The sequence below is a fragment of the Carcharhinus amblyrhynchos genome, chromosome 11 (assembly GCF_965287045.1).
Source record: "Carcharhinus amblyrhynchos chromosome 11, sCarAmb.v2.hapA, whole genome shotgun sequence".
Classification (NCBI taxonomy): Eukaryota; Metazoa; Chordata; class Chondrichthyes; order Carcharhiniformes; family Carcharhinidae; genus Carcharhinus; species Carcharhinus amblyrhynchos.
Genome location: NC_137334.1, coordinates 49,283,432 through 49,310,172, shown reverse-complemented (window position 1 = coordinate 49,310,172; position 26,741 = coordinate 49,283,432). Strand labels below are relative to the sequence as shown.

At 43.0% G+C, this 26,741-nt stretch overlaps 1 protein-coding gene across 3 annotated transcripts in view; it reads left to right on the top strand.

Moving 5' to 3' along the window:
* kalrna (kalirin RhoGEF kinase a) overlaps positions 1–23,647 on the top strand; it is a 754,589-nt gene extending 730,942 nt beyond the window's left edge. For all 3 annotated transcript variants that reach the window (XM_080199056.1, XM_080199055.1, XM_080199058.1), the window contains 6 exons: positions 416–547; positions 3,072–3,239; positions 12,511–12,589; positions 19,166–19,366; positions 21,143–21,281; positions 23,102–23,647. In XM_080199056.1, coding sequence (XP_080055182.1) covers positions 416–547; positions 3,072–3,239; positions 12,511–12,589; positions 19,166–19,366; positions 21,143–21,281; positions 23,102–23,647 — 1,265 coding nt within the window. The remainder of the gene's footprint in view (positions 1–415; positions 548–3,071; positions 3,240–12,510; positions 12,590–19,165; positions 19,367–21,142; positions 21,282–23,101) is intronic.
* Positions 23,648–26,741: the final 3,094 nt, after the last annotated feature.

Below are 26,741 nucleotides of genomic sequence, written 5' to 3'. Positions count from 1 at the left end.
TTTTTGCGACTCATGCACAAGGACCCCGAGGTCCCTCTGCACCGTCGCCTGCTGATGGGAAAAGGTAGAAAATCAGACAGTCCAGAGGATCCAGGCCCTAAGGTTCAATGCCATAGACAGAAGGCATGCAAACTACTAATAATGCAACCAAGTAAAAGCTGGCCAATAATTTATTTAAAATCGCTTTAACTTTTCTAGTGTAGCACTTCAGTATTAGGTGAAGCAGAAAATGGTTACCTCAGTTTCATCACAAATGTGACCACCTCCAACCGGAACTCATTAAATAATTTAAAATTCTTTACTCCCTCATCTTTGCCTCAAATGCTGAAATGAATTCCTATTCCAGCAAGAGAATCACATTTAGTAATGATTTATTAGCCTGCATCTGCTCTGTTGATCTTCTCCCCATTTTCAGGAGTGCCAGCAGCCCCAGGCCGGCCCATAGCCCAGGAAAGAAGCAACAGCTCTGTCATTCTGAGGTGGTTACCTCCAGCAAGTACAGGAAACTGCACCATTTCCAGCTACACTGTCGAATATAGAGAAGAAGGTAATCCATGTCTGCATGCATTTTATCCAGAATATTGCATTTCAATAGCATTTTATAAACAAAATGATTTTAGTGTTCTGTCTGTGGTTCTTCTGATTTACTTTCAAGAAGTGAAGGAGTATCTTTTCTGTTCGTCTCAATTTCCTCGCAGCCTTGTCAATGTCCCTTCAAAAGCACATTGACTAAAAACAAAAGGAAAAGACTTAGGCCTGAGTTTTATGCTTCACCCCAGATTGATTTTGAAGTAGAGGGGGGAGTGAGAAATTATATAGACAGGATTCCATTCAGGATCCTGCCCACCGTGGCCTAGATGTGATTCTACAGTGAAGTAGGCAGTGCCTCAGATGGGAAGTCTGCCTGTGCCCCTATTAAGACCCTAAAATATCCACTTAATGTCCACTTAAGGGCATTTCCCACCCAGCCTCAAGTTTTAGGCTGCTGCCGTTGATTAGCTGCAGGTGTGAAACAGAAATAATGTCAATCTCAACATCAGGTGGAAAGGTTGGGGGAGAGGCACCTCTGTTGGAAGCCCCCTTCTGACTGGAGACATCACCCCATCAAGGCCCAGAGACCACCAGATCTCCCTTGCCTCCAGCCTTTCCTCCAATAACCCAATCTCCCCACACACGAATCCCTCATGACTCTTCCCCTCCCCCTCAACCCCTACCACTTACGTCACCTTCAAGTCCTGCCTCATAATCCCAGGCATGGGAGCGGGAGGTGCAGGGGTGTCTGTAGCTGAGGGTGGATTGAGGGACAAGGGCTCGACAGCAAGGGCAGGGGTGTGAGTCTCAGCAAGCACCCTCCTCCCTGATGCTGGATCCTTGCCTTTAAGTGAGGGATGCCACCATCCTCTCCCCACTCTCCCAGAGCCCACAGTTAACCCCGCACAGATTTACTTGTCATGAATCATCCGCATGCTGTTAATACTGGCAGAGGCCCATAAATGAGTATGAATCACACATTTAAGGGCCTCAATTTGTGGCAGGCTAGCAAGGCTGGCCACAGGCCTTCCTACCACAGATTTAATTAGGGTGGAAACAGGAAGGTAGTTATGTCTCACCCATCGCCCTTCCACCTGATTAAATTACCCTCCCGCCACTAAAACTGGCACAGGAGGGCACTAAATTCTGCCGATGGATTGTCAAATGAATGTGTAAAGGCCCCTGAACCAGAAAAGACTGTAAGGTCAATCTCTTCCAAAGCATTGACAACTGCAATCAGAACTCATGGAGGACCTACATGCAATTAATAGGGACATGGTAAACAAGGTTACATCAAATGTGTATAAAACACTGGTTCAGCCTCAACTGCAGTATTGCATCCAGTTCTGGGGGCCACACTTTAGGAAAGATGTGAAGGCATTAGAAGGAGTGCAGAAAAGATTGGCAGGGATGAGGAACTTTGATCATGAAGATAGATTGGAGAAGTTGGGACTGCTTTCCTTGGAGAAGAGAAAGAGAAGAGAGGAGATTGACAGAGTTATTAAAAATCATGAGAGTTCTGGACAGAATAGATAGAGAAAAACCATTTCCACTGGTCAAAGGATTGAGAATGAGAGAACACAGATTTACGGTAATCAGCAAAAGAAGCAATGGAGACACGAGAAGAAAGATTTTCACACAGTGATTGGTGTCTGAGAGGGTGGTGGAAGCAGGTTCAATCGAGACATTCAAGAGGGACTTGGATTGTTATCTGAAAAGGAAGAATATGCAGGGCTGTGGAGAGAAGACAGAGGAGTGACACCAGGTGTGTTGCTCATTCACAGAGTCAGTGCAGACACAATGGACTGAATGGCCTCCTTCTGTGCTATAACAATTCTGTGATTTTGACATTCATCTACACATATTTGTTATAGAATGTAACCATCTAATTCAGGCTCAGTGTCCACCTGTATAACAGTTATGTACATTTTATCAATGTTTTATAGACAGATCACAATCAGACCCATTCTTTGTTAATGCATGTCTGTAAGATGAAGTTATCAGGTTCAGCCTTTTGCTTTGTTTTTGTGGCTATGACTCATCTTTCATTTACTCACCCTACAGTATAAATATCTTCCACTTTCTATGCCTTTTAGCTTTGACAAAGGGTCATCTGGACTTGAAACATCAGCTCTTTTCTCTCCTCACAGATGCTGCCAGATCTGCTGAGATTTTCCAGCATTTTCTCTTTTGGTTTCAGATTCCAGCATCCGCAGTAATTTGCTTCTATCGTTCTTCTTTTGATCCTGTGTTCTAATACCCGGACAATGTAACTCTTTCTTTTGTGCTATTGATATAACTAAGAATTTACATGTAGTCATTCATAAACTGAAGTAAGTATCTTTTCACGTTTTATGTTTGGCAGTGAATTTTCATGATCTCCCAGTTTAGTCAAGTAAACAATAAAATCCAGCAAAGTATGCCTGCCATGTTAGCTTAGTTGCTGTATTTATTTTAAATGAATACAATAATATAGTTGACAAAAGACAAGCACTTGCACTGAAATGGAAAAAATAATATTGGAGTCCTTCAATGTTTAGGAACACTGGCATGGCAGCAATCAGTAGCATCCACTTTGGACACCTACCTTGTGATTGAGGACCTGATTCCAGGCTGTCAGTACCAGTTCCGAGTCAGTGCAAGTAATCCCTGGGGAATCAGCTCACCAAGTGAGCCATCTGATTTTGTAACCCTGTCTTGCAGCAATGGTAAGTGAAGTTGAGTTCTAATTACCTAAATGTGTAAGAGAATGTTCGCTGAAAGCACTTCTGAAAACCAAAATGGTAATTTACCAAGGATTACAGAGCTTTATCATTTCTGTTCTTTATGTTCTAAAGTGAAATGATTCAAAATCAATAATACGCAGAACACTTGAAAAATGTGAACGATCACATCACTTACCTCACTATGACATTGAAATTTTGCAACCTGTAAAGTATTGCTGTTGATGGTTCAATAATGAAGCTGTTATTCAGGGGCAGCACAGTAGCACAGTGGTTAGCACTGCTGCCTCACAGCACCAGGGACCAGGGTTTGATTTCCAGCTTGAGTGACTGTGTGGAGTTTGCACATTCTCTGCATGTCTGTGTGGTTTCCTCTGGGTGCTCCAGTTTCTCCCACTCTCCAAAGGTGTGCAACTCAAGTTGATTGGCCATGCTAAATTTCCCTTTGTGTCAGGGGGACTAACTAAACGTTATATTGGATTATGAGGATAGCATCTGGGTGGGATTGTGGTCGGTGCAAACTCGATGGGCCATATGGCCTTCTTCTCACTGTATGATCCTATGATTCTTTTCCAAGAGATCTGTTAATAAGAATGTGAGAAGTTGTCCTTTTAAGAATAACACAGTTGCAGAGGGTCACCTTTGTCCCTCTAATTGGAGGGTGGGGGTGAGGGAGGTTGGTGTTGGAGGGAGAGAAATTCTGAGGTTTTGGGGGAAGAGAAGATCCCAACCCACCTAAAATAAGAAGTTAAAAAGTTTTGCAAATAACATTCCTGACTGGACAATGCTGGACCTGCTTGTGAAATTAACAAAGGATGGAATAGGCACATCAAAAGAAGAAAAAAACAGACTCTCCAGGCAGCGAAAAGGAAAAAACATTGCAGAGATTGCTGAGAGAGTTTTACATCAGTGAAAAGGAGATGTTTTGGAGGGTTAGAAAGATGTTTAAAATTTTGAAATAAGGATTTAAAGGGGACCTGCCAGTTTTGCACCAAAACTTCAAAAGAGCTGGAAAAGCAATGACTGACAGTCTTAAAACAGTAATGCATTTAAACGTATAATGCATTTAATGCAACAACTCAGGAAGGAACAGAAGAGAATGGATAGAAAAATTGGAGAAGACCCCCAAATACAGGGCAATAAGCAATGCAAGACCTCAGAGGAGGCAATAAGAACTCGAGGAAGAGGCAATGGAAGACTCCAAAAAGAGGGCACTGAAAGAGCCCAGAAGGAGGGCAATGAAAGACCAGCAGGCCAGCGAAAGACCCCCAGAAAGTGCAACAACAGAAAATCCCAAAAGGAGCACAAAGAAAGACACTGAATGGCCAAATGAAGGACAATGAAAGAATTGCAGAATGGAAGCAATTCAACACTTTGTCAGAGTCAGACCTGACCAACAGTGAAAGGTTTGCCAAAAAAGGTTTGACTGAAGTTAAGACAAGTAGAAATGCAGATTCCAGTTGTGAAATGTATGTGTCCAGTAAGAATATGATAGATTCACCCCAGAGGAAACACAGGAATTAAAGACTTCAAAAGAAACTAGGAACTCTTGAACATAATAAATCAGCAAAAAAATTCAAGCTCCAGAGAAGACATTCGAACAACAAGGTAAAATGACTGACAAGCTTTTTAAAAAGTTACAAAACTGGACAAAATGAAGTTGAGAAGGAAAACTGAATAAGACAATGTAGAATAAGTTGAATGCCATGAAAAGCAACCAGAGAATTAGAACAAGTCCAGTGAAGAATGGAATCAGGAGAATAGAAGCTTGAAGAAAATAAGTTTAGGAATGAGAAATTAACTGAAGAGGTAATAACATTGAAATTAACAGCAGAATCAGCAATTCAGACACAGAAAGAAATTGAGATTCATGGGGGCGATTTTGAGCCCGCATTCTCTGTCTGTGGGAATGATCATGTGCACTGAAAATCCAGATAGTGCGATTCGTGCTGACAAATTTCTTAATTTCGATCTTCCAGCCCCTTGCCGGTGAAGCAGCGTGAAACACACTGCTCATTTTAATATATTACCATGTTATTAATGATCACTCTCTCCAGGCCATTCCCCCTCACCGGATATTCAGAGGCGCTGGAGTGTTGTCACACCAGCAGCATTTACAACAGGTTCACTTAGAAGTGAACCTGTTGTGGGAATCTCCCAGAGGCTACCATGTAAAGGTAAGTATAGCCTCGGGTGGAGAGGGACATGGCCAGGCAATGACCTTGCAGTGACCCCTGGCAGTGCACCTTGGCACAGGTTGGCACCATGCCCATGCCAAACTATCTGTGCCAACCTGAGAGTGCAACCTGGCAGTGCCAAGGGGGCAGGCTCCAGTGAGAGCCTCACGGGGATGGAGGTGAAATTCATTCAGATTTGGTTGCGGGCAGAAGAATAAGGGATGCGAGCAATGGCCTTTGTGGTAGGGTGGATGGGTGGGTGCTGGAGGAGGGTGAAGAGGCGGACAACTGGGGGAATGAGAAGGGGCCAGTGATCGGGGACAAGGAAGGTAGAGAAGTGCCGTCTTTGATCAAGGGGAGGAGGGGGGAAGGCCCTGAGACCTCCTTGGTGGGCTGGGAGGTAGGCTTATTACTGTTATGAATGGGGCACCTTTGAAAGTACAGCTGGGTTTGCCAGTGTGTTGAGCCCCATCCCCTGCATGAAAATGCCCCAATAACTTTTTTTAGACAGAGTGTCGTAAGATCTGGAGAGAAAACCGGCATGTTTATTTGGAAGGACATACACTTGTTTTCTCAATGAATACAACATTCTGCTATTTTTTGGTAAGATGCTGCCACTATGCACCAGAACAAGACTGCTAAAATGATCACATGAATGGAAAAGCAGCAAGCCTGTATGGTAAAGCTTCATGCAAGACCATATTTGGAACCATACATTAAGCCTACGAATAAAACTATTTATGTTTGGACACACAAGTCTCAAGATCTCATCAAATAACCATCCTAAGGGAGGCAATGGCCTAGTGATATTATTGCTAGACTGTTAATCCAGAAACTCAGCTAATGTTCAGGATCCCAGGTTCGAAACCTGCCATGATAGATGGTGGGATTTGAGTTCAACAAAAAATATCTGGAATTAAGATGATGACCATGAAACCATTGTCGGAAAAATCCATTTGTTCACTAATGTGCTTTAGGTAAGGAAATCTGCTGCCTTTACCTGGTTTGGCCTATATGTGATTCCAGAGCCACAGCAATTGCCTTGTGAAATGGCCTAGAAAGTCATTCAGTTCAAGGGCATTAGGGATGAGTGAATCATGCTGGCCAGCCGGCAATGCCCATGTCCCATGAATGAATTTTAAAAAATTACTACTGGAACAATAAAAACCCCATATTAATCACATAGTATGTCATGGTGCCATAATATGAAACTTTGGTAATGGATCAGGTTAGATCTCTGGAATTGTTGTTTCTGTGACTGGATTCCTATCATACTCAGTAGACATAGAGGGACGGATTGTTCAAAAACATATGGATCACTTGAGAAGTAGAGAGATACTCCTGGAGTCAGTGTTGCACCAAGAAAAGCTTTTGAACCTGTAAACTCCAAAGTACCTGATCGACCTGGTAAAGATGTAACTGATGTCTTGTGGAAGCAAGCTGTAATGAGTTGCCTGTGCCAGAACATGCCTCCATGACTGCAGTTTCTGCTAATGGTAATCCTGTGGAGGCATCTTAGACTGCAGAATTATGAGAAAACTCCTCAAAGACTCGATTTATAATTGCCTAATTTGTTTAGTTAGAATTTGGGCTTAAGTAACTTGAAGATTGTATGAAGGAGTTAAAGGAGGCGGGCTGTGGTGATTATCCTTTAAGGACAACACAGCAGAAGAGGTCACCTCGTTTGAGGAACCAGTTGGGACTGAGAGTGGGTAATCACCCCAAGGGGTGGAGTCCTCTTGGGAAGAAGACAGTCTTCCCGAGAGGACTCCACAGAAAGCATGTAGAAAACAAAGAACAAAGAAGAACAAAGAACAACCCAGCACGGGAAACAGGCCCTTCAGCCCAACGAGCCCGTGCTGCCATTTCAACAAAGCCTTTTCCTACACCTACCCTGCCCCATGTGTATGTGAATGGAACCCCTAATGTAGCCAGATTCAGGGGAGAATAGTGTCAATTTGGTACACCAATCAGCCTAAGAGCACATCTTTGGGGTGTGGGAGGAAACCGGAGCACACGGAGGAAACCCACGCAACCACAGGGAGAATGCGCAAACTCCCACAGACACAGGCCCAAATCCATGTATCTGCACAGCTAGCAGTGATAGTCACTGAGCTGTTGTGGTGCCTGTCTGCTGGTCCAGGATTAAGCACACACAACGACACAAAGTACTAGGCTACTCTCAACCTCCAAGAGCAGCCCACGTACGACCCACCGTGTGCATGCCCCTCATTTGACAACAAGGTGGACCGACAGCTGTGGATTAAAACAGACAAAACATTAACGTGTAATACTACATTTCCACTGTCGTTCCGAGGCTCTGACCCTTTTTAATACCATCTTCTATAACCCTCCATCCCTGTTTCATTCATGTGTCTATCTAAGTAAACCTTAAACAAGTCCAACGTGCCTGCCTCCACCACCTTACTTGGTAGCGCATTCCATACCCCCACGACCCTCTGCGTGAAAAACCTTCCTCTAGTATCCAAATTATACTTCTCCCCCCTCACCCTTAGATCGTGACCTCTCGTAATAGTTGTCCCCAATCTAGGGAAAAGCCTGCCACTGTTGACTCTATCTATTCCCTTCATTATTTTATACACCTCTATCAGATCCCCCCTTAATCTCCGTCTTTCTAAGGAGAAGAGCCCCAGTTTTTCCAACCTTTCCTCGTAACTCAGTCCTTCCATACCAGGCAGCATCCTGGTAAACCTCCTCTGCACTCTCTCCAGGGTCTCCACGTCCTTCCGGTAGTAAGGTGACCAGAACTGGACGCAGCACTCCAAATGCAGTCTAACCAATGTTCTGTACAACTGAAGCATTAGACGACAGCTCATATACTCTATACCCTTCCTATAAAGGCTAGCATTCCATAAGCTTTCTTCACAACCTTCTCTACCTGTGTTGACACCTTCAGAGACTTGTGCACCTGCACTCCCAGGTCCCTCTGTATTTCTATACTCTTAATCGGTCTACCTTTTATCATGTAACTCCTCCCTGCATTATTCCTTCCAAAATGCATCACCTCGCATTTGTCAGGATTAAATTCCATCTGCCATCTATCTGCCCAGTATACCAGCCTATCTATATCCTGCTGTGTCACCTGACAATCCGCATCAGTATCCGCCAAACCTGCCATCTTGGTGTCATCTGCAAACTTGCTGATCACACCACGTACGCCCTCTTCCAAGTCGTTTATATATATTACAAAGAGGAGAGGTCCCAGTACTGAGCCCTGCGGCACACCACTGGTGACTGACCTCCAGCCAGAAAAGGACCCTTCCACCACTACTCTCTGTCTCCTATTTCCCAGCCAGTTTTCAATCCATCTAGCTACCTGTCCTTGTATCCCATGTGGCTTAACCTTTTTTACCAGCCTACTGTGAGGGACTTTGTCAAACGCCTTACTGAAATCCATATAGATGACATCAACGGCTCGTCCATCGTCAACTGTTTTTGTCACCTCCTCAAAAAATTGTACCAGATTCGTAAGGCAAGACTTCCCCTGAACAAAGCCATGTTGCGTATCCCTAATCAGATCACAATGCTCCAAATGCTTATACATCCTATCCCTAAGAATTTTTTCCAATAATTCTCCTACCACCGATGTCAAACTCACTGGTCTATAATTACCAGGGTTGTCCCTACTGCCCTTTTTAAACAGCGGTACCACATTAACTACCCTCCAGTCTTCTGGGACCTCACCTGTGTTCAAAGAAGAGACAAAGATTTGCGTCAGAGGCCCAGCAATTTCATCTTTCACCTCCCTAAGCAGCCTGGGATAAATACCATCAGGCCCTGGAGCTTTATCCGTTTTTATGCTACCTAAAAACCCTAGCACTTCCTCCCTCGTAATGGATATTTCCTTCGAATGATCTACAGCTCCCTCCAAGACATTACATGACACCAAACCCCTCTCCTTCGTGAATATTGACGCAAAGTATTCATTCAGGATCTCCCCCATTCCCTCAGACTCGATGTATAGCTCCCCTCCTTTGTCCCTAAGAGGACCAATTTTCCCTCTAACCGCTCTCTTGTTCCTAATATAAGAGTAAAATGCCTTTGGATTTTCCTTAATCCTATCAGCCAAAGCCATTTCATGCCCTCTTTTTGCCCTTCTAACTCCCCCTTTAAGCTCCCTCCTACTCTCTCTATATTCCTCCAGCGCTCTCTCCGTTCCCAGTTGTTTCGACCTAACATATGCCTCTCTCTTCTTCCTGACCAAGTCTTCAATACCCCTGTAATCCATGGCTCTCTAATCCTGCCTTTCCCATCCTTCCTCTTTGCCGGCACATGCCTTTCCTGCAATATTATCAGTTTGTCCTTGAAAGCCTCCCACTTACCAACCGTAGACTTGCCTGCTAACAACCCCTCCCAATCAGTATCCTTCAGTTCCCTCCTAATCTGGCTATAGCTTGCCTTCCCCCAGTTCAGCACCCTCCCCTTCGGACGGCACTCATCCCTTTCCATTTTTATCCTAAAGTAGGCAGACTTGTGGTCACTGTTAGCTACATGTTCGCCTACCGCAACCTCAACCACCTGCCCCAGCTCATTACCCAACACTAAATCCAGTATAGCCCCTTCCCTAGTCGGGCTAGTTACGTACTGCTCTAGGGACCCTTCCAACACACATTTTACAAACTCCTCCCCATCCGTACCTCCAGCTCTAGGCACCTTCCAATCCACTCCAGGAAGATTAAAGTCACCCACTACAACCACCTTATTCTTTCTGCACCTATCTAAAATGCCTCTGCAAATACCTTCCTCCACTGACCTCGGGCTGTTGGGTGGCCTATAGTATACCCCTAGCATCGTAATCTCTCCCTTTTTATTCCTCAACTCCACCCACAGCGACTCGATCCCTAACTCCTCCATATTGTCCTCCCTCTGCACTGCTGTGATGTTCTCCTTTACTAACAACGCCACCCCACCACCTCTCTTCAACCCTCCTCTGTCGCACCTAAAACACTTATACCCAGGAATATTCAGCTGCCAGTCCTGCCCTTCCTTTAACCACGTCTCCGTTACTGCCACCACATCTAAATTCCTCATGAACGTCAAGGCCCTAAGCTCATCCGTTTTACCTGTTACACTCCTCGCATTGAAACAGACACAGTCCAACCCTCCAGGCCCACTCAGAACCTCCTTCCCCCTGATAATTTTCCTTTCACCCAAACCTACCCTATCACCCAACTCACTCCCAACCCCAGTGTCTAATGAGCTATCAGTCTCATCCGCACCCTGCCTCCCTATTAGTTTAAACCCTGCCTAAACACTCCAGCTAACCTCCCTGCTAAGACATTTGTCCCCCTCCCGTTCAAATCTTCCCCATCCCTCCTATACAGGTGACCTTCTCTCACAAATACCTCCCAGTGATCTACAAAAGTAAAGCCCTCTACCTTGCACCAATCCCTCAGCCGTGCGTTCAGCTGCATGATCTCATTATTCCTAGCCCTGCTGGTACTAGGCAGCAGCCCAGAGAATGCCACCCTGGAGGTCCTGCTCTTCAGTTTGGACCCCAACTCCCTAAATGGCCTACGTACATCTGCCCTATTCCGCCTTCCTACGTCCCTCTCTCCTACGTGTATTATTACTTCTGCCTGGGTCCCCTCCCCTTTCAAAATTCCCTCTATCCTCTCCAATATGTCCTGTACCCCTGCTCCAGGGAGGCAGACTACCATCCTGGAGTCACGCTTCTGCCCACAGAACCTCCTGTCAGTTCCTTTGACCCTCCCATCCCCCACCACTATCACATTGCCAGCCCCCTTCCTTCCCTCTGAGTCATTCTGGCCCTCCTGTCTTTCCTTTTGTACCCCTGTCGATGCCTTTTGGGGGGCCACTGGGGTGGTCTTTGGACCAGGACTATTCTTCTTCTTCCTCTTAACAGTTATTCACCCATCCTGTTCCTCAGCCCCTGGGACCTCCACTTGTTCATGGTTCCTAGCCATTAACTCCTCATTCTCCCTAACCAGAAACGCATCCTCTAAACGCACCTCTAGTTGCCTGACCCGGGCCCTTAAACGCTGCAGCTCTAAACGCTTGACGCAGATGTGGGCCTTCAGGAGATGTGATGCCTCCAAGAACTCCCACATGTGGCACCTAACACAGCTAACGTTCCTCCCCATAGCACCTGCCATGTCCCAACCTCACCTGGGTTTGTATGTGCCGAAATGCAACACGGGAAAGATAGAAACTGCAACTCACCTTGTCTAAGCCTGCTTTCGCCTAAGCCCAGCGAGCCAAAGCCCTTATAACTCTCAGTCAGCTCCCACTCACTCCGCTGCCCACTCCCGATGCTGCCCGCTGTCTATCACTGTCTTTTTATACCCCCCGCTCTCCCTTCCCGACTAGCCCCTCGCCTAACTTCCACTACGGAAGTCAAAAGTACTCACAGAAACCCCACGAACTGGAAATGCAGTCAAAAAGCGTTTAAAGTAAATCCAACACTCACCACAGCCACCAAGTACACTGCTCCGGAGAACAATGAGAAAACCTGTAAGAACAGAAAAGCCAGGAAGGGGGGAGGGGGCTATCCTTTGGAGCGTGAGGCTGTTGGACCCTATACTGTTTTTCCTTGTTAATAAATACTCTTGTATTCCTGATGAAGTCTGTAGCATGCAACAGCCTAAACTCAAATATCTGTCAAATCTCCACTGAGGATCATTACTCCTCTTTAAGCTCGTGAAAACGACTTCAGATTCATTTTATCATTCTTCAGTAAACGTAGACGTGCCTACGTTTACTGAAGAATAAATTACTGATCCTAAATTAGGTATAGTTTAGTGGAACCAAGTTGAAAAACTATTGCCCACTTTCAGATAATTGGAAATATCTGACCCGAATTCACAATCAGTCTTACTGTCCGATCAATAACCAGCAATTAACTAATTAAATTCATAGTTTATCTGGTGAACTTAACTTGTTGGCCAGATCAGCTGGTGGACCATCACAGTTATTGATATAATTGCTGTCAGTGTCATTTATTATTTAATTTTCTTTTATTACGTCAATAGAATCAATCCTAGCTTAATTTTCCTTTCAGAAACTGTTCCCTCTAATTGTTTGTGATCTCTCTTCAGAACCAACCAGTGATGACTCAAGGATTCCGTGGAAGGATAACTTTGAATCTGCTTACACAGAGCTATTTGAAATTGGAAGGTAGTGTAAATCTGAATTAATAAGGTGATTTAAAGATTTGGGAGGTACATTGGGCTGATTTTTCATTCTAGAGGTGGGTAGCGAGTGTCAGGAAATTTCTTGGCTCAGTCCGCCCATCTCAGGAGAAGAATTCAGCACAGACAGGATTTTTGTTCTGGGGTTAGGAGTGTGGAGGTGGATGAGCACTGACTGGAGTCAGGCCCAGCAGACCCACAAACTGTTGGAAGGCAGCCACAATGGCTGTCAAGACATGTTTAAAAGGTATACTTTGATGCTTTTGCACTTCACAGCAAAACAAAGAATGGACCTTTTCACCTTCACATCTTACACATACTCCATGTCTCATTCAGGTAATTCATGCTACTTCATAGCTCTTAGCTAAGATGCATAATGGAGCCTGGTTGAGAGCCTAGCTATTGAAGTAATCTATTGAATAATCTATTGAATTCAATAATATATTGAAACAGCTGTGCCCAGGTAAAACATTTTTTAATTGATAGCTCCTGTTCCCTGATCTATTCTGTCAATTGCACAATATTTATGTCCTTGCAGTTTCTGCTATTGATACTTTTAAGAGTTTGGGTGATTGACACTTATATTGGGTTGTGAGATAGATTTTCGTCAAAAAGCCACAAGTTATGAATGAATTACTTTTTCATGTGGCCTATTGTTAATATAATATTCATTGGTTCTATACCCAAAGTGAATAGGCATAAAAGTGCCATAGTTTGGCATGGAGGCCATGAGAGGTCATTGGGAGGTGGGGGGGAGGGGGGTGGGATGGGTACAGGGGTATAGCTTTCTATGGAAAAGTATAAAGGGTTATAGGGGCTGGTAGAAGGCCACAGTTTGCCTTTGGGAGCTGGTGGATGTAAGGGGCCATGTGAGAGGTGGGTAGAGGGTCATAGCTTGGCATGGGGTCATGGCTAAGACCTTTTGAGATTACCTGTCAAAAGTTTCCTCATCCAAACCATGGTTCACAACACTGCCATTGAGTCTCCTTAATGCCATGAAAATCCAATCCATTATGCTTGGATCCCTAGACCAGCGCATCTGAATTCAGTGAAGACGAGTATCCAACTGTGTTCCACATTTATTTTCTGGACCAAATTTGTTCTCTGTTTGGTAGTACCAGCTTTCTCACCTTGGAGTAATGGTGATCACATATGGACCTGTGAATGGGCCTGCTCTGCTGAAACAGTTGTAGGACTTTGACTGCAACTTTCAGACCAAACAGTTTTGCCCAGTTGTTTCAGACATCAATTGGCTTAACTTGCAGTCTTTATTGGGACTTTTGGAGACAGTGCCCAGAGCAGCCCAGGAAATGAAAAAGTAACATATTGGTGAAGTCATGAGAAGCAAGAATGTCCTGGTAAAATTCTAGCTTATGCTCAGCCTGGCATTGTCTTCCTAGTAAGAAGTCTCATAACACCAGATTAAAGTCCAACAGGTTTATTTGGTAGCATGTGGATTTTAACCTGGTGTTGTGAGACTTCTTACTGTGTTTACCCCAGTACAACGCTAGCATCTCCACATCTTTGGGACTTCAGCTGACTCCCACAGTGAGAAAGCCGGCTGTCAGGTTTGGGCCTGGATAGGAAGACAAACTCCCAGAGCCATTGAATCCACAGTTCTCTGGTCGTTTTTGAGGTTCGGGCTTCCTGCTGGTAGCATTAGATGAACAAAGTAGCCATTTTAGCAGACTCGTATTCTTCAGGCATGACTTCGCAGGCCTCCACAATTTCCTGGCACTGGACAGCAAGCCAGTTTGCTGTCTTGCTTCCTCCCCTAAACCTTGCAAACATGGGATAAAAAATTAAAGGACAATTGAACATGTGGTGCAGACACTGAATGGGCAGTCAGGTCTGCACAGAGATGGACAGAAGCAACCTCTCTGTGGCAAACTGGGGCCCACTGCTCCAGCAAACATTTCTGACCTCTCCCCATCATGTGAACATGTGGTTTCTCCTCCATCACAGCAGTCTGGTAAGTTTTATTCTCATATTTTCACGAAGTCTTCAGAGGGCACTTCCATCTGCAATGTGTTCTCCCTATAGGCAACTGCAGTTCCCAATGCCAGTGGTGGGACTGTTATCTCTGAGGGCCTTCTATTGGGCCTCCAGCTTTGGGGGCCCACCAGCCTTCCTTAATTGGATGTTAAGCGTGCTCCCTCACCACTAATTGCATGAGGTATCTGATGCTGATGCAACGCGGAAACAAAAATTCAGCCCCATGTGTAAACTTAATTCATGGAGCACAACACAAAAGTTACAACAGTTGTATAATCAGTGCTTTGTTTTTCTCTCAATCACTGGCTTGCATGTAAAAGCAGGCAGAGCATGCATATATTTGCACATTAATTTCACATACAGCCTCTTTGCCTTGAAAAAAAATCTATTCTATTGTTCAGGCTACCTGAAAACATCGGTGAAATTTATTTTGAGGAAGAGGTAACACAATAAACAATAGTAACATGGAAAAATCAGAAAGCATAGTGGGCTGGATTCAATGCAGCTGGCACAGCAAACTTTCCATAGTCAGGACAGAAAAGTTTTTATTAGATAGCCTGTCAATAGATGGTACCCATTACACTAGGAGTGCATCCAGTGTGTTGACTGTATAAAAACACAGGGAAGTTGTACTCTTAGCGCCCAATTTTACCATTTTCATTCTAAGTGCTAAATCTGAGCACAATTCAGGTCCAACTTGGAAATCTGCTTTCAGGTGCTCTCATTCACACTCAGCCTGGAAAAAAACATTGCGAGCCTGAATTGCGCTGTGGGCAGGGCTCAGCACAGCTGAAACGATCAGAGCTCTGAACTGTGCATGCGCAGTTAGAAAAAAAATCGAAAAAACGGCCACTGTCACATCGCTCCCAAGCTACAAGAAGCAAATAAAGTGGCCTGAGAGCAATGATCCCCACAAACATCACCCCATCCCCACAACGTAACTTTCTCCCTTAGCCAACCACACCCTGCTACCCAGACCAATTGCAACCTCTGCCCCCTTCCCCTACACTGATTGCCTGCAGAGTGGCAGCCAACCCCCCAGTACTCCACCCCTCATGCCACCCACCAGAGATCCATGTGGCCTCCGCCCCTCCAACCCCCACCAATGAGCGATTGGGCCTCCCCCCCCCAACAGAAATACATCTGACCTGCCTCCTCCTCCCCCCCAACCAGAAAATGATCGGGCTTCCCTCCTCCATCATCTCCCTCACCAGAGAATGATCTGGCCCACCTCCTCCTCCTCCCCTTCTCTCCAACGCGCACCCCCCCCCCCCCCACCCCAACCAGCCTGAGTCAGAGAGCCATTGGAAGCTCTGAACTCACCTCTTCAACAGCTGGCACTTCCAAAACAGACTTTTTGCCGAGCGGCCTGTTTCACACCAAATCTGGACGGGCGAATGTGATGGTAAAGGGGGAAATGCTGGTAAAGTTGGGCGGGCTGCCTATTCAATTGAAATGCATTTAAATCGCCAGTTCACCTGTTTTGGGCATGAATCGAATCACGGCTGTTCCTGGGCCTCGGTAAAGTGGCCATCTGCGCAGGCACGGATCGCGTTAATGCCCTCTAGCCCGACTTTACCACGTTTTCGTGCCCAAAAACAGGCTCTACACAATGGTAAAATTGGGCCCTTAGCATCTGAGCTCAGGGAGTGATGTTGAGGATCTCAGCAGAAACAATATAGTTTTATTTGCAGAAGCCACCTCGCGAAGCGCTGCCTTAAAATTTGGATTTATTTCTACAAAGCCCTTTGTTCATTAAGTGGACCTCAGCCACTGGCATCCAGAGACATAGGACTTGTTAGATTAGGTGTACCTCCAGAAACCTTGTGGCAAGTCATTCTGAAGGCCCATTACATATAGATCCCTGAGGGGCATGTCTGGCAAGGGAGGAACAGTGCATTACAGCCCATGTAGTGATGGAAGAGAGCGTATGTCCCACTCCCAGGATTAATCTAATATTGGACAGAGCTCTGTATATTGGCAACATGGAGACAGCTCTTAGGTTGTACGCTTTACTGAATATTTGTGAACAGTTCTAAAAGGTAGTAAATACTTACAGTTAACATGGGTGTGAATACAAAGACTTCTCGAGACCTCTCAAACTATGACCAACACCCTACACCATGGAGGCAGCTTGTGGATGAACCCTTTACCTCACACAAAATGCAATAAAAACCTGAAATTCTGCAAGAATGAGAAGAAATTCAGCAAAGCTGCTTGACCTGAAAGCAAGGTCTAAAAGCAGAGAAGTGGAGGAAACATTATCAGGAAAAGTCTCCAAAGAAAATCTTGGAAGCCAAAGGCAGAAATTTAAAATTCTTTACTGTAGCAGAGAACTCCATTGAATCTCCTCTGAAGTCCAGCTTCTATTTTCAGAGTGCACAGTCAGCAGACCTAACAGGGGTGAGCTAAATCTTTTAAAATTCCAGGCTATGGCAAGTGCTGAGAAATCTTTAAATAATCCCGAGTCAAAAGTGCAGTTTGAAAAAATTCATCTCTGAAACCCTTTTTAGCCATAGATCAGAATTCCACTCATTCAGAACAACTTGGATTTTACCATGGGACAAACTTAGTGGAAAATTGGGCGTTGTGGAAGAGAATTTCGAAGCTACTGGGATACAACAGGTCCAAGCAGAAAATTAGAAAAAGTCCAAATTAATACATTTTTATACTGGTTTGGTGAACTTGTGGATGAATTAATCCTAATACAGCACATTGATGAATCCTCAACCAACTTTGATGAAACATTAAAAACCTTTGATGAATGTTTTAATCTTCAAGTTGTGGAGCATGTGAAGAGTCTCAGAAACAGTTGGCAGAAGTGTAATACAGAATGTGGACTTGAAAGATAGTGCAGGGAAATTAGTCTCTGCTAAGGAAAAACTAATCAGTGCAAAGAACCAACATTCACATATGAAAGATGAGTTTAGAAAGGAAAAACAAGAGCTGATGAAAACACTGGAATGTCACTCACAAGAAGTAGAACACTTGAAAGAGGACTTGAAACATTCTAATGATAAACTTGTATCAGCAAATTCAGGAAAGATAGATGTTCACTTAAAATTTCATAAACTTCAAGCATCAAAAGTTTCTAATAAGCCTCGTGCAAGGTGCATGGACCAGGGGAGAGAAAGGCTGATGCATCAGAATAGTTGCTTGAAAGCAAAATAAACAACCAAATTTGAAGAACTTAATGAACTTTGTTCCAGTCTGAACAATATGAAGGTTATGATACACACTATGGAACAGCAAATCCAGACTTTGAAAGTAGATAAGAAAAATTTTATGAGACGTAAACTATAGAATCCTTACAGAGCAGAAGAGGCCATTTGGTCCATCGGGTCTGCACTAACTTGCTGGAAGAGCATCCCACCCAGGTGCTCCCCTTCATCCTATCCCTGTAACCCCATGCATTTTGCATATCCAATCCACCTAACCCGCACATCTTTGGAGTGTGGGAGGAAACTGGAGCGCCTGGAGGAAACCCACACAGACACGGGGAAAATGTGTAGGCTCCACACAGACAGTCACCCAAGACGGGAATCAAAACCTGGTCGCTGGCACTATGAAGGAGCAGTGCTAACCACTGTGCCACCGTGTTGCTGAAACAATTTAACAACCTAATGAGTAAATTGTGAATCTAAGGAACAGTCAGTGACCATCGAAATTATTCCAACCAGAACTGAATGCCCAGGTGAAGTTGTCAAACTAAGAGTTCTGCAGATAACTCTGAAACAAAGTTAACTTACCAGAGCAGCCACGGAGCTGAATGAAAAGATTCAATAAGTCGAAAAGCAATTGAGAAAGAAAGAAGAGCTCAAATGTTTGGGTAAAATTGTGATAATGTAGTAATGACAACTATAATGACTAAAAATACATTGCGTAAAGACTTGGGGGAAGGTGTAGTATGATGTTTAATGTGGGACTAAGTATCATATCGCATTTACTCTGATGTAAGAGAATGTATGATCTGTGTCTCCAGTTAGTTTAATATTGGATAGAGCAGTGTGTACCATCAAGCACAGAGACAGCTCCTCAGCTGTACCCTTTACTGTATATGTTTAATAGTTCTAAGGGTCAAAAGACTTATAGTTAACATGTGTATGATTACAAGGACTTCTTCAGACCTACCTAACCATGATCAACACCCTACAACACTGGTAAGAAACAAAATTAAATGAATAGGTAAAAATCTGCACTTAACGGCCACCCATTTACAATTTTTAGATAAATGGAGCTTGATCCCCAAAGCAAAACTCGAGGATTGCATTCAATTCAATGAAATGTAAATTATTCAGTAAATCAATAACCCTCATGTTATATCCCACATGATATAAATGGCCATTAATATTAAAACAATGCATCTTCCAATTCATCATCATCATGAGAGATTTATAAGTTTTCACAAAGTATAATTAAACATGTATTTCTGTATTCACAAATAATAGTGGCCAAACCTGTTCATATCTGACAAAGTGAAAATACTCTAACAAGGTATACTGACTTGGAATCTCCTTTATGCCTTGATCCTCTCTATTTAAGTTTTGAATACCGTTCTGTATTACAGGGGTCGTTTCTCTGTGGTGAAGAAATGCATACAAAAATCAACCAAAAGAGAAGTTGCTGTCAAGTTCATCAGCAAAAAAATGAAGAAGAAAGATCAAGTAGCCCATGAGGCAGCAATCTTACTCAATCTACAACACCCACAATTTCCTGCAATATGCGACACATATGAGTTTCCTACTTGCTATATTTTAGTTCTCGAGCTGTAAGTGTTGATTTTCTATGCTCAAAGCCATCAGAATTTGTTAGATAGAATATCATTTATGTTAACCCTATGGGATGGACTTGCAGCTTTACTTTAATCTGCCTAGTTATTCACTTAAATTTGTTTTCTTCCCAAAGATTAAGCATTTTGAGGCTGTACAGTGGGCAGATCTTTGATCTGATTGAATAGCAGAACACGCTTGAGGGGCTGAATGACCTACTTCACTCCTATTTGTTCCTGATACTTTTTGTGACGGTGCTGTGCTGTAGAATTCACCCCTCTGTAAACATGGCCAATTCCTTAATATGGGAGTCCCTGCCAATTATATTACTGCTGGGAACCATTTCTTGGAGCTGCTTGTAAAATACATGATGAAAATTGAAAAGTCCAGATGAAAAAAACCTGCGCAGAATTCCAGGCTGTGTGTTGACATGTTTATATTTTATAGCAAGTGTTGGATAATAAATCATTGAAGGTTATATGTCATAAAAGTTAACAACTGTTAACTTCAGACATTTTCAATAATCTGTTCAAATATTCCTTTTACTTGGCACTTGTTAGTTGGATCTATTTGGCACGTTCTACTGAACTAATACAGACCAAAAACCAGACTAATTGATCATTGTGTTGCTGTTTATGGACCATGCTGCTTACAAAATGTGTATTCCATTCAGGAACAATGACTGCCCTTCAAAATAATCACAGAAACCTGATTTAGGCTTGACTTTACTTTTGCTAACCTAGTGCTTAAAATTGTTTGATCCTTTTCACTGTTCTTTTCTAATTTCAGGTGAATGTATTAGCAACCACCTTCTCAAGGGTAATTAGGGATGGGCAATAAAAATGTCAGCCTAGCCAGTGGTGCCCAAGTTCTGTTAAAGCGTTTGTAAAAATAAACTGTCGGCACTGATGTCAAATCTCTGGCACTTTCCACGCTGCACATTTTTGAGCCTTTATTTTTATTAATCCTTATTTTCTATTCTCTGATCTATTTTAATCCATTTTCATTAGTTTAATTTCTCCAAGATAAGGGTTGGGTTTTACTGCCCACCCTCAGGTGTGGGGTGTGGCGAGGAGTGGAGTTTGTAAAATGCAATGGGCACCATGCCCATTGTGCTGTTGAAAATCTCACAATGGCTGCATTTGATTTTGGTTTCATGAAGATATATTTTGTGCACCAGATTTATTTTGCCATTCACTGCCCAATTGTTTTCCAACGCAATCGCACTGCAAAACCAATATGCCTATAATTGATTATAGAATTATTCACAAGTTCTTTAAAAGCTTTTTACCACTAGGCGTAATTGCAATCACATCTAAATGTTTAAGACTTTTAAATAAATTTTGCCAGCGTCAGAGCCTAATAGGAATTTCCAATGCATTTTTGAAGAGAATGGTGGGACCAACTCACGGAGGGGTAATACTAACCTACCCAGTGCAAAACTATCAGAATATGGTGCAACGCATATTTTATGCCCCTTTCCAATTTTGCTTCCTATTGAAATCATAGGAGTAAAAATGTAGTTGTGTCTCGTCCAGAGCTCATCTTAAATCAGTATTCCACCCAATACTTTTGTGATGAGACATCTCATATACTCCAAAGTGCTCAGAAATGATATATAATACGTGTCTAACATTTAAAATGTAAAAGAATTGGAGTTTATTTTAATCAAAAGCCCCTATTAACTCTCCCCCTGCTTTATCCCTTGTCACGATTCAGATGTTTTAGGGTATAATATTTAGGGTATTCTAAATATTTCTGTTCTTGTCTCAAAGCTTGGATAATGGTCGCTTGCTTGAATTTCTGGTAAATCAAGGGGACCATTTGGAGGAAAAGGTCGCCTTTTACATTCGGGACACCTTGGAAGCCCTCCAGTACCTACACAACTGCAGGGTTGCTCATTTGGATTTGAAGGTAGGACTTTGCCCAAACAAAAAAATTAACGGCGGATTCTTATATATCCTTTTTCAATTGATATTTTCTGAAATTTTATTGTATCAAATTCAACATTGTTGATACTGCTGCTGGCTCTACAAAATCTATTGGGCCCCACCCCAACCACACACTCCAATCTTCCTCCCACTCCTCGACTAAGCGCCAGTTAATTCCAACCACAAATCACCTTTGCTTCCTTGGTCCAGTCTTCCTCCCTGTTCCATCCCAGTCCCATTCTCCTGACCTATATTCCCCAGTTTCCCTCGCTCACCAGGACCCATTCCTACCTCCCATTTCCTGTCAACCCCTTCTCTTCTTTGTTCCCTCTTCCCCCTAAGATCCCATTTTACAACTGCCCCCACCCCTCGTCTCCCTGCAACCACAGCTTTTTCTCTCCTTATGTTTCCTTCCCCCAATTCTAAGTCTGCTGACTTCCTCACATCCCCCAATCCCCTTATTTCTTGCCTCTTTTCATTCACCCAGCCCCGTACATGTGTGCTTTGTGGCTCTGTCTCCCTCTCAAATCTCCTAGATGTTTATAACTTTTGAAGTTATATTACATTTGAAACTGAATCATTGTACAACAAGCTAAAGGTCACTCAACTCAAGAGCTTACGTAAAAGGACTGACCATGTTCAAACATGACCCGGTTCACATTCTTTAGCCATTTGCCAATTAGGATGAATACATTATCACCATTGTTTATTGCAGTACTTGCATCCTTCCTTTCATTGTGACTGGCTCTCTGTGGCATTAGCTGACTTTCTGTGGTACGAGCTGACACATCACAGAGAAAGGCGTGGCATGGTGGCACAGTGGTCAGCACTGTGCGTCAGAGCACCAGGGACCCAGGTTCAATCTGGCTTACGTCACCGTCTGCATGAAGTTTGCATGTTCTCCCTGTGTCTGTGTGGGTTTCATTCAGGTGCTGCTGTTTCCCCCCACACTCCAAAATATGTGGGTTAGGTTGATTGGCCATGCTAAATTGCTCCTTCATGTCAGGGGGAGTAGCAGGGTAAATGTGTCTGTTTACGGGGATAGGGCCTGGGTGGGATTGTTGTTGGTGCAGGCTCGATGGGCCAAATGGCCTTCTTCTGCACTGTAAGGATTCTATCATACTGTTGTGGCAGGATAGTCTAGTCCCTCAGATTGTTAGCGGCATTAGCCAGAAATCTTATGGCCCATGTAATAGGATAAAAGCCAAATACTGCAGACACTGGAATCTGAAGCATAAATTGAGGATGCTGGAAAATCCCAGCAGGTCTGACAGCATCTGTGAAGCGAGTGTAGAGCCAATGTTTCACATCTGGATGACCCTTCAGATCTGACGAAGGGTCATCCAGACTCAAAATATTGGCTGTATTCTCCCTCCACAGATGTCGTTTATGGCCCACTCTGGGAGACTCCTGAACAAACCAAGATGATGATAACATGTGCAGACTAGAATTCTAATAGCAAAGGACAGGCACACACACTGGAACTTCCTTGCAAAGGCAGTTAGACAGTTAGAAACCTGATCAATGCAAATAATTAACCTGATCAATGCATATGATTAACAGTGGTCCTAGAGGCATACACAAATACACCATTGAGGAATGGGGTTTCCTATAAAATGATCTTTAGTTTGTGTAGAGAGAGAGAGGACGTAGAAAGTTGTAGATTATTAGACCTATTGCTTCACATCAGTGGATATGCACCATATAAGCAGGAGGACATTAATTTGCATTCACACAGGACAAAGTAGACAATGCATGTGTCACAGTTTCAGCTTTATTAATAACTATTTTCCTTTCTGACAGCCTGAAAATCTGTTGATTGATCTTCACACACCTGTGCCACGTGTCAAGCTTATAGATTTGGGTGATGCTGTTCAGATCACCACTTATTATTATGTCCACCAGTTGTTGGGAAATCCAGAATTCGCAGCCCCTGAAGTAATCCAGGGAACACCTGTTTCACTAAGTACAGACATCTGGAGCCTTGGCGTCCTTACTTATGTGATGCTGAGTGGGGTGTCGCCTTTTCTGGATGAGAGCGTAGAGGAGACATGTATGAACATTTGTCGACGAGATTTCAGTTTCCCTGACGAGTACTTTCAGGGAATCAGCCATGTTGCCAGAGACTTCATAAGGGCTCTGCTTCAGGGAGATTTTCGCTGGAGACCCACAGCAGCCACTTGTTTACAAAATCCTTGGCTACACCCTCAGAATGACAGTTACTCCACAATCCCACTGGATACCTCACGGCTGGCTTTGTTTATCGAGCGTCGCCGACATCAAAATGATGTGCGTCCTGTCAGCAATGTGAAAGGTTTCTACCCAAGCAATCTTGGATCAAGGATGTGAAGCAACAGTGATCTGTATATAATGAGTCACTATTTTGCTGAACAATGCATTGAGAGTGGTTGCACTCCATCGAGCTGGAATACTGGGCCTGAGCACAACTTGAATGGGTTTAAACAGGTTTACGTTAGAATATATATATCGAATGTTTCTGAAGTATTATCCTTGGGGAAACATGGCAAACCAGATGAGCAAATTTCAATCTACTTACTCAAGATTGAAGGCAAATGTTTTGACCCTTTAAGAAATTAACATTCTTTGAAGTTTTAAAAAGCGGTGAATTTTGTAAAGCGTATGACAACACACAAAATTAAACTCCTCAATATTTCACATGCTGAATGTTGCAAAGTAGATGCCAAGAAAATCGCATCAGCAATCAGATACTCTAGACAAAATAAATTGGATGCTTTAAATTATTTAGTTACATAAAGCAATGCTGCTATAGTCCTTAAAAGGTTAGCAGGCGTTCTGGGAAATCCAAATTTAGAATACGCATTACAGGTGGGGAACACCGCTGGTACTCGTGCATTTTGGGAAATTCTGTCTATATAGTTTACCAATCCTTGATGTGCACAGACTTCACAATCTCATGAAATGCAGAGCTGCCAATGAGGTCTTCTCTGGTAGCACACATTCACATAATAGACAATATGGTTGAGTGAAACATTATCAAAAAAGACCTTTTTTTAAATTCAGTTTTCTCCCCTTGGGATCTGGGAGGCCTCAGGTACTTCGCCCAAGTGCCTCTCTTCATGTGTGAACCTAAAATGGTGAGTATCGACAGGCTATTAAAGCCAAATATCCACATACCTGCTTTCCAATTGTAATGAAAGGTCAGTAATCAAGAGCAGGAATGCTAGCTATTTTTTTCTTATTTTCCTCCCTTATTTCTTGCCCCTTTTCATTCACACCTAACCCAGCCCCGCACAAGTGCGCTATGTGTCTCTGTCTCCCTCACTGGTATTAAGGTTAATTTCACTATCTCTATTTCTGACCGGGTTCCTATCAGTTATTGGAATTGCAATCATTAAACATGGCACTTTCCTGTTCTGAGTGGCTAGCACCATACCTTGTGATGGCTTTAACCCAAAAAACATGGATGGCCTTAAAACACAATCAAATTCCTGCTATATTCTTTGAAAGCGGCATTGTCTTGGTTAGTTTTCATATTAGTTATTTTGTGTTAGTACAATCAAAAGTGGACAATATTGTTCAGATTGAAGATGCAATTGTCAAATATGGGAGATTGGAAACCCACTACTACTTCTCACACTCTAAAAATACCTTATTTACATGCAAGTTCATCAGCTTAAAAGCTTAAAATTCTGAATAATGGGAAGTCCTATTGAAAAAACTAAAGTACTTTTTGTTTCCATTCAATTTTATGGATGGAGCCATTGCTACACCCTGAACCGGAGTACTAAATTATGCAGAAATAAGTCCTATTTCCATTCAGGCAAATTTCTTAATTGGGCTTGCAGCTGAAAGTGCTATCTGAAGCTGCTAAGGGCTTCATTTGCCGACCTAAAAGGCTTTGGGATGTCATCCATTTGATTTCTTGGCATACAAAGAATCACTACAGCTTAAGAAATGAGAAGCTCTTTTCCCAGAGCAAACTGGGCCAGCAGATCCCAATGGCATCACTACGATATATAACTCAGCACATTGCAATCCCGATCTATGAAGTTGATACAACGGGGTGGCAGAAAGGGAAGAATTGCTGAAAATTGATGAAAATTCCCCAATTCACTTCAACGACCATCAAACTTTGTTGCTCTGTTATTTAAAGACTAATGTATGTGCTAGAGTTATTATTCACTTCATTTTCACCTGACACGCTTAATTGCCTGTCCTGTCAGCCTGACAATGGGCTGATAGGCCTTGGAAGTTCCGCAAAGACTTTCACAGTTTTTGTCTCCATTCATTAAATCTGATTTGTTTGTGATTTTCAGCTTCCCATCATTAATGTGCTCCAGCACCTGAGTCTGCATATGTTGACCTGTGATGGTGATTAATTATGCAAATGCTCCTAAGCCTGACAATTAAGTGTTTCTAATATTGACCTTCATTTGGGATTTGAAATGGTGCTTAAACATTGAGAATTGATGTGCAGCTGTAGATTGAAATCACCCCAATTAATATTAATAAAGGGGCAGATTTTGCAAAGTAAGTAATGACGAAGTTATCAGTGCTTTCTCACTATTGTTAAGAAATAAATCATACAGGAGCTAGCTAACATATACTGGGAAATTAGATGAACAGGTATGTCAGGTATGTCAGTATGTCATTTTTGTGAAGATTTCTGTGAAGGTCAGAAAAACTTAAAAATCAGCAAAAGGTGGACTAAAAGATGGAGGAAGAAATTAGAGTACAAGGGAAAGCCAAATAGAAATATAAAAACAATTTTCACAAGTATTTAAAGAGGAAAAGAATAACTAAAGTGAGTGTTAGTCCTTTGGAGAGTGAGTCTGGGGAATTAATAATGGGAAATAAGGAACTGGCCGAAGTATTGAACGACTAGTTTGTGTTTGTCGTCACTGCAGAATAATATCCCAGAAGTACTTGTAAATCAAGAGGTGAAAGGGAGGGAAGAAATAAAACAATTGCAATCAGCACAGAAAGAGTACTGGGAAAATATCAGTCGCCAAGCACCTGATGGACTTCATCCTAGGGTCTTAACAGAAGTGGGTACAAAGACCATAGATACATTGATTGTAATTTTTCAACAATCCCCAGTTTCCTGAACAGTCCCATCAGATTGAAAATAGTCAATGTACCTCCTCTATTCGAGAAAGGAGGGAGATAGAAGGCAGGAAACAACAGGTTAGTTCACTGGAATCTATTCTTAAGAAGGTTATAGCAGGATACTTAGAAAACATTAATGCAATCAGGAAGAGTCAAATGAGGTGGAATGGGATGGAACCATAGCGGGTGGGATACAGACCTTGAAAAGATCCGTTGACCTCGGCAAGGATTTTCCAGTTTTGAGGCGAGCGTTGCCGAAAAATCCTGTCCATGGCCTTTTGAAAGGGAAATCATGTTTGGTTAATTTATTGGAGTTCTTTGAGGAAGTAACAAGCAACAAGGATAAAATGTT